General features: G+C 35.9%; 1 protein-coding gene and 1 long non-coding RNA gene across 3 annotated transcripts in view; one reads left to right on the top strand and one right to left on the bottom strand.

Moving 5' to 3' along the window:
• The window catches only part of LOC128702238 (glutamine amidotransferase-like class 1 domain-containing protein 3, mitochondrial), a 69,903-nt gene that overhangs the window by 9,532 nt on the left and 40,451 nt on the right, over positions 1 to 19,920 (bottom strand). Inside the window, exon 7 of one of the 2 annotated variants that reach the window (XM_053796419.2) lies at positions 16,519 to 18,192. The exons of the other annotated variant lie outside the window; for it this stretch is intronic. Within the exon in view, the coding sequence (XP_053652394.1) occupies positions 18,185 to 18,192 (8 nt within the window). The 3' untranslated portion in view covers positions 16,519 to 18,184. Of the gene's footprint in view, positions 1 to 16,518; positions 18,193 to 19,920 lie in introns of those variants that run through there. 2 annotated transcript variants of the gene reach the window in all.
• On the top strand, positions 102 to 19,114 carry LOC138853694 (uncharacterized). Its single transcript, XR_011392856.1, has 2 exons — positions 102 to 3,606; positions 7,295 to 19,114. It is a non-coding gene; the product is annotated as an uncharacterized lncRNA (long non-coding RNA).

The raw sequence follows: 19,920 nt of genomic DNA, 5'->3' as shown, positions 1-19,920 counted from the left end.
GTAATTAGGTTCGGTCTGAGGAAGAAGACCGATAGGTCTAATTCCTCAGACCAAGAGCCTCTTCACCACGCCAAGGAGCCCCCCTTGAAGAGGTCTGGACTTAGTGTTAATTTCTTCCCTCTTCAATTTAAAGTGTGGTAATATAATTCAGAAATCTCCCAAATTTGGAAAAATCTATCTCAAAATTTTATAAATGCATGAGAACAATTGTAATTTTTTTTTGGCCAATTTATTTTACTTGGATGAATAAGGTAGGTTTGGTTTCTGTTAATCATATCTTTAACCTGTACTCCACTGCACATACATTTAAAAAAAAAATAGATATATTACTGTTAAAATGAAATATTGTACAAAGGTTATTTTATTGATATCATTTTTACTTTATAAAAAAAAGTTAAGCACTGAACCTGAAAAGGTCATACAGCGCTGCAATTTGTACGTTAGTGTGTAATTATTGACTTTGTAAGAGAATTAATCTAATTCATTGGTCTTTCTTGGTTAACTGTAAATAAAGCTTTCAAACTAAATTTTAAAAATAGAAAGAAAAGTCATGTTTATATACTGAAAACAGTCATGTTCATATGATACATTGTACGTGTATTAGGAAAATAATTCAAACATGTTAGTGTTTATTTTTTTATGAACTTTGTAAATACTAAATAGGATGAATAATCACTGAAAATCTTGAGGGATAAACGTGAATACCGTACTTTAAATCATTTTTCATAGACTAATTTAGAAGTTCTTCTTTCTTTCAACACACTGGCCGTATCCCACCGAGGCAGGGTGGCCCAAAAGGAAAGTTTCTCCTTTTACATTTAGTAATATATACAGGAGAAGGGGTTACTAGCCCCTTGCTCCTGGCATTTTAGTCGCCCCCCCACAACGCGCACGGCTCACGGAGGAAGAACTCTTGTTCCACCTCCCCACGGAGGCAAGAGGAAATGAACCAGCAAGAAAATAGAAGAAAACCCAGAGGGGTAATTTAGAAGTTATATCTGAAATATTCAAGACATGATAGGTAAACTGGATATATACTAGTTAATGTATGTCGAAGGTTAATTATTACATTCATGGGAGGAAGTGCTAAACCCATAGTCATAAAGTTAGATTCAAAGGGATGACAGGTCCAGTTCATTGATTCAAGAGCCCCTCCCTTGAGGGGTGTCAAAGGCTGAAGCTGAATGCAGAGCTAGGGTAAGCTACAAAAGGTTGACCCTTCAAGGAAGGTGTCTTGATGCTGGCGAGAGGCTCTGTCAAAAGAATTGGACCTATTCTCCCTTGGATTAAACCCCATTTCCCCAGGCACTGTATGACCTCTATAGGTTTAGCACTCCTCTACTATCTATATAATGTAGTGCCAAGGACTGAGCAGAGTAGTGTATGGTTTCCTTCCTACAGAAAATTAACCACAAAGATTTATTAGACTAACTTATGATCTCCTAAATATATGGGCACGTTTTGTACTCGTAGGAATAACCATCAAATTCAACATAACCTAATGCTAAAAATTGTCATTTTAGACAATGAAATGAAAAGTTGTACCTTGCATTCAATTCTCAGATCAAATTATTTATCCTATTATCTGCTGTATGGATTAAAAAATTAATTTTTAATTTACTAAGTTTAGAATTTTTTTTTAAAGAGGATTGCCATCTATAGCATACCCTCCTAATTTGTCCTTGGTCTGCGTATAACTACCGACCTTCAAATTAATACAGTAAGTGGTCACTCGCTTTGCAGTTTCATCCTCAGCTTAATTCCCCCTTCCCCCTTTTTTTTTTTTTCCTAACATAAGCAGCAGCGTACTTTAGCCATAATTACTTATTAGCCAGCATTCATCTTCTGTCAAAGTTTATTAAAAGTTACATCATTTTAGCATCTATGAAGAAAGTACTTAATGGAGAGAGATACATATGGTAATGGGCTTGTGCAGTACAATGTGATCCTTTATTGACATTTCATCCAAACTGTGGGCTTTATCAAGTCACTGATAGATTTCAAGAGGGAGGGCGAGTATATAAATAAAAACGGCAAGAAAAAGGTTAGGCGTGATGAATGTGGGGGCTCTGTCCAGCTTAGGAAGGCATATTCATTTCAGTATTCTTATGAGGATTTCTGGTAAGAGATTCAGTTATGTAAGCCACTGTTCTGGCTGAAATTGTTGAATGTACCGAGTGCTGTTTCTAGGAGTCTGCATCTCTTGGTATCCTCTTGACAAATTGTCCATCCTTTGTAATAGACTGGCTTTGAGAGTTTCATTGTGAATATTAAGTGCTAATCGTAAAGGTTCTTATAGCAAGTTTCAGTGTGAAATGCAGGTGTTTTCTGGTGTATTAGTGTTTCAAAATCCATCTGTGAATGGGTCTGGATGTTTCACCTGTATATATATATATGTTGTGCCAAATGGGTAAAAACTTGCAATTTTTTGGCTTAAATAGCAACGCTCCACTTGCTGAATAAGGCAAGCGAAAATTTGTGTATGCAGTAATTTCAAAAAAATCATTCTGAACCTGACAAAAAAAATATTTCATTGTTTATTATTAAACTTACCTAAAATATATTTAGTTGGATTAGGCTAAATTAAATTGTGCTTGTTATAATAAGGTTAGGCAAGTTTTCTAATGTTCTTTTGGTATAAAATTATTAATTTTTACCTTAAATGAAAAGATATATCTTTAAACATACAAGAGAAAATTTTAGAAAGGACTTAATTTTTTATTTTTTTTTTTTGCTAATTTACCAGTTTTACCAATTCAATGTGACTTATACACATTGCAAGGGATTGTATACCCCTGCATTGGTTTGGTTTTGGGGTCCCATTCTGTTGATGTTCTTGATCATAGTGGAGGCAGTGTCGGTGACCTGGACTTTAGCATTTGGATAGTGTGTTAGATATATATTTGAATTGTTAGGGAGGACTATTTATCTTTTGAGAGTATTATGGCAAGTTTACGATATATGCACAGTCTCTGCAATCCCTGATAAATTATTATTATAATCAAGGGGGAGTGCCTGTGAAAGGTATTCAGGCTTAATTCAGGAAACTTGAGCACAGATTCAATTCCCTAGATCAAAAGCCCCTCACCAAAATCCCTGATATATTATTATAACCCAAAAGAAGCGCTAAACCACAAGGGCTATACAGCGCTGCAGGCGAATCCCTGATATAGTGTCAAGGGTAGTGAAGCTTATAAAAATCTTGTTTGAAGAAAGAGCACTCCAAGGAATTTGCTATTACAGATAGAGCATATAACCCTATAATGAGCTTGCATTTAGTCTTAGTGTGAATTGAAATGGAGCAGATCATGTTGGTGGGTTTATGGTCTACTTTGAAATGTAGCTCATGGTCATCAGAATAGAACATCAAGGAATGGGAGAGTACTGCTGAGTGTAAATGGGATGGAAGGCTTGACTACCTTCCAACACAGGCTTAACTAGGTCAAACCTTCCATTCAGTTTACATGAAGTTGACAATACTCTACCTTTCCTCAGTATTCTACTTTGAAAATCTGACCATGAGCTACACTTCAAAGTTTACCATAAATTCACCAGTATGATCTGCTCCATTTCACTTTACATCATGGCACCAAAACTAAATGTGAGGTCATTATAGACTTGATGTTATTGCTATCATCATGGGTTAGCACTATACCCAAAGGGATTCAGGTTCAATTCAAGGAGCTGGAGTACATATCTAATTCCCTAGATCAAGAGCCCCTCACCAGCATATAGGTGTATAGACTTATGTGCTCTTCAGTATCTTTTATTTATTTTATTATCACACCGGCCGATTCCCACCAAGGCAGGGTGGCCCGAAAAAGAAAAACTTTCACCATCATTCACTCCATCACTGTCTTGCCAGAAGGGTGCTTTACACTACAGTTTTTAAACTGCAACATTAACACCCCTCCTTCAGAGTGCAGGCACTGTACTTCCCATCTCCAGGACTCAAGTCCGGCCTGCCGGTTTCCCTGAATCCCTTCATAAATGTTACTTTGCTCACACTCCAACAGCACGTCAAGTATTAAAAACCATTTGTCTCCATTCACTCCTATCAAACACGCTCACGCATGCCTGCTGGAAGTCCAAGCCCCTCGCACACAAAACCTCCTTTACCCCCTCCCTCCAACCCTTCCTAGGCCGACCCCTACCCCGCCTTCCTTCCACTACAGACTGATACACTCTTGAAGTCATTCTGTTTCGCTCCATTCTCTCTACATGTCCGAACCACCTCAACAACCCTTCCTCAGCCCTCTGGACAACAGTTTTGGTAATCCCGCACCTCCTCCTAACTTCCAAACTACGAATTCTCTGCATTATATTCACACCACACATTGCCCTCAGACATGACATCTCCACTGCCTCCAGCCTTCTCCTCGCTGCAACATTCATCACCCACGCTTCACACCCATATAAGAGCGTTGGTAAAACTATACTCTCATACATTCCCCTCTTTGCCTCCAAGGACAAAGTTCTTTGTTTCCACAGACTCCTAAGTGCACCACTCACTCTTTTTCCCTCATCAATTCTATGATTCACCTCATCTTTCATAGACCCATCCGCTGACACGTCCACTCCCAAATATCTGAATACGTTCACCTCCTCCATACTCTCTCCCTCCAATCTGATATTCAATCTTTCATCACCTAATCTTTTTGTTATCCTCATAACCTTACTCTTTCCTGTATTCACCTTTAATTTTCTTCTTTTGCACACCCTACCAAATTCATCCACCAATCTCTGCAACTTCTCTTCAGAATCTCCCAAGAGCACAGTGTCATCAGCAAAGAGCAGCTGTGACAACTCCCACTTTGTGTGTGATTCTTTATCTTTTAACTCCACGCCTCTTGCCAAAACCCTCGCATTTACTTCTCTTACAACCCCATCTATAAATATATTAAACAACCACGGTGACATCACACATCCTTGTCTAAGGCCTACTTTTACTGGGAAAAAATTTCCCTCTTTCCTACATACTCTAACTTGAGCCTCACTATCCTCGTAAAAACTCTTCACTGCTTTCAGTAACCTACCTCCTACACCATACACTTGCAACATCTGCCACATTGCCCCCCTATCCACCCTGTCATACGCCTTTTCCAAATCCATAAATGCCACAAAGACCTCTTTAGCCTTATCTAAATACTGTTCACTTATATGTTTCACTGTAAACACCTGGTCCACACACCCCCTACCTTTCCTAAAGCCTCCTTGTTCATCTGCTATCCTATTCTCCGTCTTACTCTTAATTCTTTCAATTATAACTCTACCATACACTTTACCAGGTACACTCAACAGACTTATCCCCCTATAATTTTTGCACTCTCTTTTATCCCCTTTGCCTTTATACAAAGGAACTATGCATGCTCTCTGCCAATCCCTAGGTACCTTACCCTCTTCCATACATTTATTAAATAATTGCACCAACCACTCCAAAACTATATCCCCACCTGCTTTTAACATTTCTATCTTTATCCCATCAATCCCGGCTGCCTTACCCCCTTTCATTTTACCTACTGCCTCACGAACTTCCCCCACACTCACAACTGGCTCTTCCTCACTCCTACAAGATGTTATTCCTCCTTGCCCTATACACGAAATCACAGCTTCCCTATCTTCATCAACATTTAACAATTCCTCAAAATATTCCTTCCATCTTCCCAATACCTCTAACTCTCCATTTAATAACTCTCCTCTCCTATTTTTAACTGACAAATCCATTTGTTCTCTAGGCTTTCTTAACTTGTTAATCTCACTCCAAAACTTTTTCTTATTTTCAACAAAATTTGTTGATAACATCTCACCCACTCTCTCATTTGCTCTCTTTTTACATTGCTTCACCACTCTCTTAACTTCTCTCTTTTTCTCCATATACTCTTCCCTCCTTGCATCACTTCTACTTTGTAAAAACTTCTCATATGCTAACTTTTTCTCCCTTACTACTCTCTTTACATCATCATTCCACCAATCGCTCCTCTTCCCTCCTGCACCCACTTTCCTGTAACCACAAACTTCTGCTGAACACTCTAACACTACATTTTTAAACCTACCCCATACCTCTTCGACCCCATTGCCTATGCTCTCATTAGCCCATCTATCCTCCAATAGCTGTTTATATCTTACCCTAACTGCCTCCTCTTTTAGTTTATAAACCTTCACCTCTCTCTTCCCTGATGCTTCTATTCTCCTTGTATCCCATCTACCTTTTACTCTCAGTATAGCTACAACTAGAAAGTGATCTGATATATCTGTGGCCCCTCTATAAACATGTACATCCTGAAGTCTACTCAACAGTCTTTTATCTACCAATACATAATCCAACAAACTACTGTCATTTCGCCCTACATCATATCGTGTATACTTATTTATCCTCTTTTTCTTAAAATATGTATTACCTATAACTAAACCCCTTTCTATACAAAGTTCAATCAAAGGGCTCCCATTATCATTTACACCTGGCACCCCAAACTTACCTACCACACCCTCTCTAAAAGTTTCTCCTACTTTAGCATTCAAGTCCCCTACCACAATTACTCTCTCACTTGGTTCAAAGGCTCCTATACATTCACTTAACATCTCCCAAAATCTCTCTCTCTCCTCTGCATTCCTCTCTTCTCCAGGTGCATACACGCTTATTATGACCCACTTCTCGCATCCAACCTTTACTTTAATCCACATAATTCTTGAATTTACACATTCATATTCTCTTTTCTCCTTCCATAACTGATCATTTAACATTACTGCTACCCCTTCCTTTGCTCTAACTCTCTCAGATACTCCAGATTTAATCCCATTTATTTCCCCCCACTGAAACTCTCCTACCCCCTTCAGCTTTGTTTCGCTTAGGGCCAGGACATCCAACTTCTTTTCATTCATAACATCAGCAATCATCTGTTTCTTGTCATCCGCACTACATCCACGCACATTTAAGCAACCCAGTTTTATAAAGTTTTTCTTCTTCTCTTTTTTAGTAATTGTATACAGGAGAAGGGGTTACTAGCCCATTGCTCCCGGCATTTTAGTCGCCTCATACGACACGCATGGCTTACGGAGGAAAGATTCTTTTCCACTTCCCCATGGACAATAGAAGAAATAAAAAAGAACAAGAGCTATTTAGAAAAAAGAGAAAAACCTAGATGTATGTATATATATATATGCATGTGCGTGTCTGTGAAGTGTGACCAAAGTGTAAGTAGGAGTAGCAAGATATCCCTGTTATCTTAGCGTGTTTATGAGACAGAAAAAGAAACCAGCAATCCTACCATCATGCAAAACCAAAACTAAATGTGAGGTCATTATAGACTTATGTTATTGCTATCATCATGGGTTAGCACTATACCCAAAGGGATTCAGGTTCAATTCAAGGAGCTGGAGTACATATCTAATTCCCTAGATCAAGAGCCCCTCACCAGCATATAGGTGTATAGACTTATGTGCTCTTCAGTATCTGCAGGAACAAATTCCTTGAATGCTCTTTCTTTGAATAAGTTATTTATAAACTTCACTAGCCTCAACACTTCATCAGGGATTGCGACTACCTTGTACGTATTAACTAACCAAGATAACTAGAAAGATGCATAATCCTCCCTACTAACTCAATTGTCAAACATATCTCTAATACTCTATCCAAACACCAAATTCCATTGCCAACATGGCCTCCACTATGATCACCAAAACCAAACCACTACAAGGACTATGACAATATATACATAGGGATCTTCACAGATGCATTTTGGAAAACCAGTATGCCAGAATAATTGAGGACATAATGTCTGCATTTTACACCAAAATTCTCACAACCATTTGATTAACCACAATTGTGCACCACTAATTCTAGGTGTTCTGAAACAAGCACTCTCAGCAGACCCAACAAGTTCAACCATTACAATGGCTTTACTGCATAGCCAAACCTCTAGACCTTTCTAAGGAACAAGGCATAACCTCCTCCCCCCTCTACACCTAACCTATCTCTTCACTTCACTGCACTCCCCTTTATATACTCCCTCTCCAGGTTTATCTGTGTAACTTGACGAAAGTTCACTGCCTGGGAAAACATTATCAGTAAAGGCTTACATTATACTGCATTTGGGTCTTGTACTATTGAAGATACTTAATGTGAAATCAGCTTATAATGCTCATTTGCCTATGTTCTCCACAATAAAAGATATTAAATGTTTGTGCACACCCATTAAAATTGGTAATTTTTCATAAACCCAAAGAAAAATAAATAAATATATTAAACATACCTAACTTTAGCCTATGCTTTGCCATTAAGGATTAATTAGAAATTAGCAAGTTTTATGTACAGTATTATCAAAAGTTCTGTAGGCCCCTTTTATTTATAACCTACGACACTTACACCTGAAGGTCCAAAGTGCTTAAAACCTTAATCAAAACATTCAAGGGTGAAGAATAGAATGACAATATTGTGACTCGAACAATACATATTATTATTATTATAATCAAAAAGAAGCGCTAAGCCACAAGGACGAACAATACATAAATAACCAGAGCATAAGAGACCAAAGCTTACAATATTTTGGTCCAACTTGAACCATGAACTAGTCACACAGAAGCATGAAGAGAAGGTAGCCAGAATATATACAAGAGGGGGGGGGGAGGGGTTACAATATTAATACTCTCTCCTGTTTTACAACTCGTGTCCCCTTCTCTTGTATATTCTGGCTTCTCTTTATGCTTCTGTGCAACTAGGTAATGGTCCATGTCAAACTGAAACATCGTAAGTTATTGTCCTGTGCAGATTGTGTGTAATATTTATGGGTGAAAAATAATTTCTTCAATTGCTATATGGATAAAAAACAATGGAATAATAATACTGGTATCTTAGGCACATGCTCCAGGTCTGAGGAGCTGGACGAGATTTTTGCATTATAATCAATGACAAACGTGTAACAATATGTACTAGACATATATCTCATGTACACTTCATGTACTGTATATGCCATCTTTATATTAACAATGTATCTCTTAAATCTGGTATATGTATATAAGTTCCAGAGTTGTCATACTCTTATTTATGAAGTATTTTATTACACTAATGCAAACAATTACAGTGGAACCTCAAAAATCGAACTTAATCCATTCCAGGAGCTAGTTCTAAATTCGAAAAGTCTGAAATTCGAAGCAATATTTCCCATAAGAAATAATTGAAATACAATTAATCCGTTCCAGAAACCCAAAAATATTCACACAAAAAATACATTTTATAGAGATTAATTACAGTTTTACATACAACAAATACTATTGTTTTTAATTATGTATAGTAATACATATAAAATACATTTTTACTTACCTTTATTGAAGATTGGTGATGGCATCTGGAAGATAGGGAGGAGGAGAGAGGGAGTTGGGGTTAGTGTTTGGAAGGAGAATCCCCCTCCATGAGGACTTCAGGTAAAGCCCTCTCTGGGGTTACTTCCCTTCTGTCTTTTAATGCCACTAAGACCAGCTTGAGTCACTGGACCCGTCTCGCAAAATAACTGTCCACAGTCCTCCGTTTCTGGCGCCTCTTTAACATTTCCCTAAATTGGGACATGGTTCTGTCACTGAACTTGTTGCAAAGATAGCTTGTTTCAGCTTGCTCAGGGTGGTACTTCTGCACAAACATTTGGACATCATTCCACTTGGCACAAATCTCAATCTTTGAAGAAGGCACCTCATCCACTCCCTATATTAACACCTTTCGCAACATCAGCTTCCTTGATTTGTTCTTTCTTTGACAGGATAGAACCGATGGTCGACTTGTTTTTCCCATACATCCTGGCAAGCTCAAGTCTCACACCACTCTCATACTTCTGTATTATTTCCTTCTTCACATCTATGGTGTTTCTCACTTTCTTTACCACAGGGGTACCACTAGCAAGTTTCTTTGGGCCCATGGCAGCTTATTTCAGTCCCATAAGCACTAAACACAACGAAATAATCGTAAAATGCGTGAATGAGAGCGCAGGTTAGTGTTCACTCAAGCATAAACAAAGCTAGACTGCTCACGGCGCCTGCGCAGGGACGCGGACAGAGCGGGCTGGCAGACAGGTCCCGTACCTGGCGGTCCGAAAATAGGGGCGCGTTCGATAATAGGGGGACAGTTTGCCCGAAAAAATGGTCCTATTTTCGAAACGTTCGATATGTGATACGTTCGATTTTTGAGGTTCCACTGTATATTGCTTGCTTTATTTTACAGTAAAGCCTAGATTTAATGGACTTTGGCACCTTTTATGCAAATTCTGACTTAACAGTAACTATGCACCAACTGATTTTACATGCACTAACCCTTGCCCTTGTACACTCCTGCCCTCTACTCTATCATCTTTGCACATTTCTTCTTTCAAACATCACTTCCTGCAGGGCTCTATGACCCCCTCTGGTTTAAACTACAGACAGCCCATTAAATCTAGAACTGTTCACTTGTGATGATCTACTAAGTGAATTGATTTAAGATTTAATAGACAAAATCTGTTAAATACAGAATAGTAAATGTGCGAGGTAAATAGCTAGATTTAATGAGCAAAGTCTGTTAAATTTGCCCATTTTATTGTCTGTTATTGTTAAAATCGTGGAAAAACTATCATTCAGAAATGGACGATCAGCATCATGAACACCTGCTACTCCTTATTAGTCCATTAAATCAAGATTGCATTACAGTATTTACAAGGAAGTAGAACTATTGGGTTATTTAGCACTTTAAACACATTAAGCTCCTTAACATTATTGAATTACAAACTATAATTAACTATTGTCATGACCAATTCATTTTTTCTTTTAACACGTTGGCAGTTTCCCACCAAAGCAGAGTGACCCAAAAAGAAAAAATTCACTGTTATATTACATAAATCACAATCACATTCTGAAATCTACATCCATAATTCATTTAGAATCATTGGCCTAAGTGTCAGCATATTTATGCTTATAACCCTACCCTTAGGCACAGATCACTTTAGCCCCCACCATCTGAAGGTGATGTAGTATCAAAGGGAATTATTAAGGTCAATAACACGCAGCAGGAATAATTAGCTGCATACTGGTAAAAGATAACGATCAGGAATGTCTATTTAGTACCTCTTCAATTGTACCCACCTAGAAATTAACAGTGGCTACAAATATTTTGATGTAGTGCCAGAGCAAACTACTCTTAGTCTTGTTTAACCCTTTCAGGGTCGACAGGCCCTCTCAGAGACTTGTTCTCAGGGTCCCCCAAATTTCAAAAAAAAAAAAAAAAAATCCAATCATAATGACACCAAAAGTATGAAATTTGATGGAAAACTCACGGAATTATGCTCTCGTAAAGTTAGCAGTCTCGACGATGTTTACGCATCGGCGATTTTGCCCATTTTGAGCCCTATTTTCGGGCAATTCCACTGTACTAGTCGACAAAAATCATAACTATTTCGCTAGAACTCCATTTTTTCTATCGAATGAGTGCAAGAAACCACCCATTTATCGAATTCAACTATCCAATACAGTGGTCAGAATTTAGCAATTTTGCCAATTTCACACAAAAATTCAAAAGATGCCAATTTCCAAATAGGGTCCAGAATAAACATGACATTTCTGGCACTAAAATGACATTTCCTCTGTTCATTAGTCACGTCCCAATGCCCCTCTTACATTCTTTTGCACTTTGAATTTTTATTCTCACAAAAAATAGAAGATTTACTGTTATGCAGACAACTGCATTAGTGTGAAAAATGGTATAAATAATATTGGCGCACTTGTGAAAGAATATTAGACTCGCCAGTTGATGTGTATTGGACGCTTAACATGATTTGTTTACTTTTGAACTTTGATAAAAATCGAACATTTCTGCTACTTTGAGCTCAATCTCAAGGTACTTTTCATTGTAAAATCAGTCAAAAATCATCTCAATTTCTGTAATATGTCTTCCATTCTATAAAATGAGACCAAAAAAACTAGAATACAACAATAAATACCATACGAAAATACAGTGCAAAGTCGCTGTTTTAATCCAAAAACACGGTCAAAGCTATTTTTTTCTCATTACGCACTGTGTGCTGCAGGATTTTTTTTTTTTATACTGCGCACACTGACCACATAGACCCATTCTTTCATATGTAGGCCTACCAGCTTTCTCTCACTAGATTTGAGGGCGCTAGAATTTAGGCGTACTAGCACGGCCGAAACCCTGAAAGGGTTAATAAAGCCCAAAACTGCTTTGGGCAGGACTTTTTATATTAAGAATTGCAAGATTGTAACAGACTAAATTACATTAATGGAAAAGAGGAGTTGGGGAAAAGCACTAAGTCTGAAAAGGTTATACACCTGGAGGAATGGAACGCAATTAGGCTCAATCTTAGGAAAGGAAGGAAAATCCAGTTCCTTGAATCAGGACCCCCCCCCCCTCACCAACAACTGCCCTGGTAACAAACATGCATATAACACTAAACTACTTTTTAAAGGGTGGCCCAGAAAGAAAAATGAAAGTTTCTCTTTTTAAATTCAGTAATTTATACAGGAGAAGGGGTTACTTGCCCCTTGCTCCCGGTATTTTAGTTGCCTCTTATGATACACATGACTTACAGAGGAAGAATTCTGTTCCACTTCCCCATAGAGACAGGAGGAAATAAACAAGAACAAGAACTAGTAAGGAAATAGAAGAAAATACAGAGGTGTGTATATATATGCTTGTACACATGTGTAATGTGACCTAAGTGTAAGTAGTAAGATATACCTGAAATCTTGCATTTGAGAGACAGAAAAGGCACCATCAATCCTACCATTATGTAAAATAAGTACAGGCTTCCGTTTTACACTTGGCAGAACGATAGTACCTCCCTGGGTGGTTGCTGTCTATCAACCTACTACCTAGAGCTTTTTACACTTATTTGTAATTATTTTTTCACTGAATATACACTTTACAATCATTTTATATTTTAGGTGTTTTTCAGGGCATGGTATTCCACAATGCCACATTGCCCCAGTACTTTATCACTTCTGTGATATTTTGGGCAGTTTTCTTCTCTAACAGGAATAACCATAAAGTGTCATACTGGCCTGAGTCCCATATACTTACATTTCTTGGGAGGATAGTTTGTGTATCTCTCAAGTCTGCAGTTTCTAGCTTTTAGTTCTCTATTTCCCTAAGCACTACTGTAATCACTTGTGTAATAAGTACCTATTCTTCTGTGTTGGAGGAAAGGGGTTAGCTGTGTCTTGCAGTAGATGGCTTGCATTTTTATCATTGCTCTCAGATGAATATTTCTCTGAAATTCTCTTCTTCATTGCAACTTGCATCACTGCTACCAATGTCATTACACTGTACATGTGAATCCTTCAAAACTGACATGCTTAAATTATTTCTTCATGGTACCTGACTTGCCTGTATTCTAGCACAGCCTTCCATGATGCCCCATGTGGGCCAAGATTTTCTCTACAAGAGCACCCAACTCCAGAAGTTTGGCTTAAGGACTGTGATTTTTGCACATTAATATGTTACATCCAGATGAAGGTTTACCTACAACTACATACTGTAATAACCAATATATTATGTGAACAGTAAAAAAAAAAATAAAATAATTAGTGAATTGTACAAGAATGTTTCAAGAAGATTGTACAGCCTCTCCTCACTTAGCAATGTACAGTACTCGACAGGATCTTTAACCAGCATTCATACCTAAATAATGTATATTAGAGTTGATTTCCTCTATTCTATTACAATATACAGTACACTATTGTATAAATATTTAAAAATATACCAGAAATGCTATAAATCATGCAAAGGTGACATTAAAACAATATCAAAGATGGTTGACACAAACCCACTACCATCAGTATGCTCCTCACTTACCGATGAGGTCTTAGGAATGGAACTCCGTCGTTGAGTGAGTAGAGGCTGTACTGTAAATGCTTAACTATAGTTTTTTCTAACATTTTGTAAAGAAGTAAACTACAGGTATAAACTTTCAAACAAACACCCTTGAGACAGAAACTGCTACTTTTCAGGATTTTCCAGATTTTGAGATTCAATAAAATCTGGTACTCTATCACATGCCTAGTTTCCCAAAGCAGCTTATGACAGCAAATATTTGGTGTTGGTATTTATATACATGAGAGATAAAGTATAAATACATATGTTACACAGTACCCAGTCTCCTTGGAATAACTACATTACACTATCATAAAGGAAAACTACACTTGTAAGGGCCTGGGGAATGGGAAAGGTGGGGGATAATTAGACTTGAGTTGAGTTAGAGTAGCTCAATTTCTTTGGATCAAAAGCTCTTTACTAGCAATAAATATTCTTCCCCAAGAGAGGGAAAGGAGGCAAGGAAAAACCAAGGTTGCCAGGCATTGGTCATTTTTAATACTGTATCTTCTCATTCATGTTGAGTGTTTTGCAGTACAGCATTTAAGAGTGAGTGAAGGATGTACACAGCCCCCTTTCATAATTTATAAAGAATTTGTTACTGTATTTGTTTTTGTCAGATTGGCTAAGTTTTATGTTACTGTCAGATAGTTAACAGACTTATCCTATGGTTAAATAGTTGACTAGTTGAAGCTTGTGTTCAGATATTAAACTGATGTTTGTGTTGGGTTTGTTGCAAATGGACTTCTGTGCCCACATTGAACAGTACACTTTTTTCCATGACACTTCCAAGTGAAAGTACAGTACACTTTATCATGATGGAGTGCACTAAACAGGAGTTATATAATGCTTGGGGAAATAGAAGGTATCAGATTCTAGCCAAGGAAAGGTCAGGTCCAATTCTTTGTATCAAGAGTCCCTTAATAATACCAATGAACCTCTGATTTTCACTGTTAGCCATTGAGCTATCACTAGGCCTCTTGACATGCAACTAGCTATATTCTGTATCCCACTAAAAACAAACCAGCAATGAAAATTAATGTGGGTTTTGAGAGATTTCAAATACTTAAGGGTGCCAGACTTTAGTTTATACCTGTACTACATGGTTACAGAAATTAAGGAGTCAAAAACATTGCTAAACTTATAAAACAATTCAGTGAAATTTATGTTAATATCTTTAAGCCTAAAAGAAAAGTTAATTATATTAGAAAATACAAATTTTGTTATTAAAAGAATGGTGACCAGTAATTATCATATTAATGGTATACAATACCTACAAGCTGTTGAACAAGACAAATACAACACTTGGGTATCTTTATTACAAAAATGTTTCACCTACACAGCAGACTGCTTAGTTAAACATACAGATGATTTAAATACTGGAGACAGTACAAGTGGAGAGTTAATTTTGAGGTATGCAGCCTGAGGGACCAAATACCTCAAAATTACCCCTCCACTTTTACTGTCTCCAGGATTTAAATCACTACTGTTTTTAACTGAAGTGATGTGTTGGCATTAAAGATACCCAGGTGTTGCAGACATGTCTTGTTTATCAATCTGTAATGTATAAAGGAGGAGATATTTAACACTTTGTCCATGCACAGTAGATTTATCATAGAAAGACAGACACACACACACACACAAATATCCAATAACAACTCTCATATATTGTAACATCCAGCATTAGAAACTAAGACAAATAATGCAACATCATTCACCTGTATAGAAATAATTAAATTTGCAGTTTACATAGTAAGCAAAAAATTTAATAAACTGTTGTCTCTTACTCAAAATCTCTTAAAGGCAGGCCATAATTTTAAGTTTTTAACTATTACATTCCTAATTCTTATTTAATTTACTGAATTAAATATAATTTAACAATTATAAGCATAAAGGGCTATTTACTTAAGTAACAAAATTTAATGTTTGCCATTAATTTTGATAGCAATATTATTGTTGCACAGCTATCTGCTGTTATTGTACTATGTATTCATACTTTTACACTACTGTATAATAACCTGTGTGGTAAAGATCGACGTTGTTAAGTGTGAAAATGCCAACTGTAGTATGGAAGATATACATTATATATGTATTTATATATGATGAAGCATAAAAGTGTAGTGGACACTTGATAATGAAATGAGGAAACCCACATGGCAACAGACACACAAGGTTAAAAGATACTATATTTCAGCTGAAGATCTCAAAGATTGACTTTTTTTTTTTTTACATTGTTTCTGTCTCCATGAAGGTTTCCTCAATTCAGAAAAGATTTTATATATACAGTATATATATTGTATATATAAATAAGCACACTAGTGGTGGATATAACACACATTAGTTTTTAGAAACGGGAAATTCTTCATGGCTTGTTGTCATAGACTCTTGTGCACCAAACTGCCTTCTTCCTTTGGTTGATAATGCTTCATCATATTTAACATCTTGTTTATTGTTCCATGGAAAACTTAAGAAGAAAATCAACCATTTACATAGAATACAATTGTGAAAGATCATGTTTATACGTTTCCTTGCTGTAATTGGTGAATGTTTCTCCTTTTGTTTTCTGGAACAATTAAAGTTACAAAAACAAAAGAAAAAGTTATGTTGGATTTGAGTTGTCGACAAGCATTACACTTTTGAGAGGTTTGGTTACAGAGGTTATTAACTACTTCAAATGGTAGTGATAATTTTTAATCGCTGAAGTGATTTTTGAAAGTAAAAAAATATAAAATACTTTTACTTGATGTCCTGTGCCAGAGCATTGTTGTTTACATTTTGCCCTAAGAAGAAGGTAAGCAGTCTGAAATGTATATGTTGTGAGTTAGTAGCTTCTTGAACCTTGCCTATCATTTCACATTAGTTGTACTCACAGAGTGTGTAGGCTCGCTCACAAAGCCTCAGCTACTAGTTATGTGTATAATGTACAGTATCATATATAACTTCTTCACATAATTCGAAAATATGTACGCTTTATCCCTTTTCATTTGCTGTCCAACAGTAAAGAATGCACTTAAGTATCTTCTTTAAAATGCACAGTTCTTTTTTGCATCTGTTATAAAAGTTCTTCAGAATTTATCACAGTATATTGCCATTTAAAATGTTCTGTAGCTATAGTATCATATGAGCAATTTATTGTATAGATCTACTGTATGTAATGTGCCATAAAATTTTGTAAATACAGTATTTTATGATATTGTAAGCATTGTCCACAGAATGAGATATATACAGTACATAACAATAGTATAAGAGGGACATATCAAAATAAATTTTCATGAGAATCTCCTATTGGTGTAGACCCTGATTTGTTTAGCACAGTTGTTTGTGCTGTTGCACAGAGGATCTTATGTGATCTCTTTTTATGTTTTTTTTTTCAATCTCACATAGTGGAGTTTTGCACATATGTATATAGAGGAAGTAGCCCAGTGAAAACTGAATTTCCAGATCATTGGAACCTTTTGTAAAAACATGTAAATTAATTATAATTATGAATATGTGGCGAGCATAGTGTGATTATATTGTGATTTAACTTTTCCTTGACTGTGTGCCATAAGTTATATAGAACTTATAGTTAACTAACTGTTCACCTCCATGGTGAGCAAAATGTACAGGAAGTGTTCATCTGCAGGAATTAATTACATTTATGGGAAGTTTTTGTGTATTTTGTTAATTAGTTCTAATATGAAAATCTTCTCATAGTTGGTAATACTACTACAGTACTTGGTCACAAAACTACTTTCATTGAAATATGAATGAATATTGTGTATTGCAAGTTTATAATGATTTGCTTGATGGTGCTATTTATTTGAAGACCAGTGGTGGTGCACTGGAATAGCTGGGCTTCATACAGAGTAGTAGAGGCACATATAAGTTTTAAAAACTTCTGCAGGTAAGTGAATATGCCTATTAATAGTTAAAGTGAACCATGTCCTAATACTGGCTATATATAGATATTGTGTATGATAAATCAGAGAATACTTAAAAGATTTACTAGTCAGTGTAGTACACAACCTGTGGGCAGTGCAAGATTTTTTAGAAATGTTGAAATGTACAGTGTCATGTATTCAGCTCATAAAAAATACCAATTTTTATGAGATAAGAGTATTTTTTTTTTTTTCAAATTTTTATAGAGCAAACCTTATTGCCATAAAAACAGAAAAAAATGACTTTACTGCAAAAATTAGAAAGCAGTAAATAGAATAATTATTGGTTATCATAGTTTCTTTGTTAAATAAAGGAAGTGATAACCTTAAGTAGTACTTTTTTTTTCTTAAATGCAAAACTGGTAATGTTAATTTTATTCATCACTTTGAAGACTTTGTGGAGCTTGTTTGCACAGGGTCCTCAGGCCACTAAAAAAAAAATAAAAATGTGTTTTCTGGTACATGCCATGTAAATGTAAAGAAATAATTATAGTAGTTTATCTTAGAAAATTACAAAATGCTTTGAAGCATGACATATGGGATATTTAACAGTTTTCCAAATGTTCCATGTATAGTACAGCTTTGAATGGTGTAAGATAAAGTTGGTTTATGAAATGAAAACATATTTCTGAATATCTGTACAGTAATCCCTTTAAATTCATGGCATCTAAATTTGCAGACTTTTACAATTAGCTTTTGTAAATGATCCAAGAAAATTATCTGATGTTCAAAGCTTATTTATGGGTCTTTCACCTGTGAGGCAAAAAGGCCAACAAACAAAAAACAATTCTTTAAATATTTATATATAAAAAACTGAGCATACCACACAGATCAAACTGCTGTATGGAAATAAATGCATTGGGTCAAAAAGACAAAAGATAAAAATTATCCAGGGATTTAACAGACCTCATTTCACATAACACATTGCATGAATCGAACTAATTCACATACTTTTGCCCCCCTCCCTGCCCAAAAAATGAGCATACCACACATGCTTCAAATGGTCACATACAAGGAAAATGCATTTTGTCAAAAACTGAGAAAAAATCAACAAGACAGACCTCATTTAGTGGTAGTTGTGGTATCTGGGTTCAAAGGACCTTCTAGAAACATTTCCCATAAATTTGAAGGGCTTACTGCACACTGGAGTAATTACGGATTATACATGGGATGTGTTAAAAATTTTTAGCAAACCAGTATCAATCACTGCAGTGCTGATTGCTACTATGTAGTAATACTGTAATAAATAGTACCTAAAGGAATATTTCACTTATGCATTAAATGTACATTTCACATCTACAGCTCAGCTTAATGTAATTTGTTGAAAAATTATAAAGAAAATCTATTAATACATGTGGTTTTCAATTAAAATCCTGAATTAAATGAGTTTTATACTGTCCAGTATTAATTCCCACCTGAATTTAATATTAGGCATCAATAAACTCATTTCTGTATTATTTTAGTGGCCATCTTTTATGAATAAATTTAAATGTACAGTACAGTAATTTCCCCCTCTTACTATATTTGGAATTCTTACAAATTCAGTAAATAACATTTAACCCTCTAAGTGTCCACAGTGTCTTACAATTTAAAAAAGAAAATTATGAAATGGTAGAGAATCGGGAAAACTTACAAAATTATGCTTTCACACATCGGCGACTTTGCCCTATTTTAGGCCAAATTCTTAGCTATTTCACTAGATGGAGCACAAGAAACTTCCCAACTATTTCAACTACCCAATTAGGTGATCAGAAATTAGTAATTTGGCCAATTTCACAAACTTCAAAATAGGGTCCAGAATAAACAATGCAGGCATTCCTGGCACTAAAATAATATTTTTCCCTGTTCATTAGTTATGTTTCCAGGCTTTAGATAAATTCCATTTTGTATTTTTATTCATAAAAAAAATTTATGCATTACTGTAAAAATTGCATAATGAACGCATATTAGACCAACCAGTTGGACGCATACTGAATGAGTAATGTGATCTGTTTACTCTGGAATATCTGCAAAAATCAAATATTTCCACTACTTTCAGCTCAATTTCAAGCTACTAAAGTCCTGAAATCAACCAAAATCATCTCTATTTCTGTAATATATCTTTTATTCTATCAAATGAGACTTAAGAAACTGAGAATATAACCAAGAAAACCATAC

This window comes from Cherax quadricarinatus, chromosome 37 (assembly GCF_038502225.1).
Source record: "Cherax quadricarinatus isolate ZL_2023a chromosome 37, ASM3850222v1, whole genome shotgun sequence".
Classification (NCBI taxonomy): domain Eukaryota; kingdom Metazoa; phylum Arthropoda; class Malacostraca; order Decapoda; family Parastacidae; genus Cherax; species Cherax quadricarinatus.
Note: the sequence above shows the minus strand (reverse complement) of the source record. Positions and strands in the feature narration are given on the sequence as shown.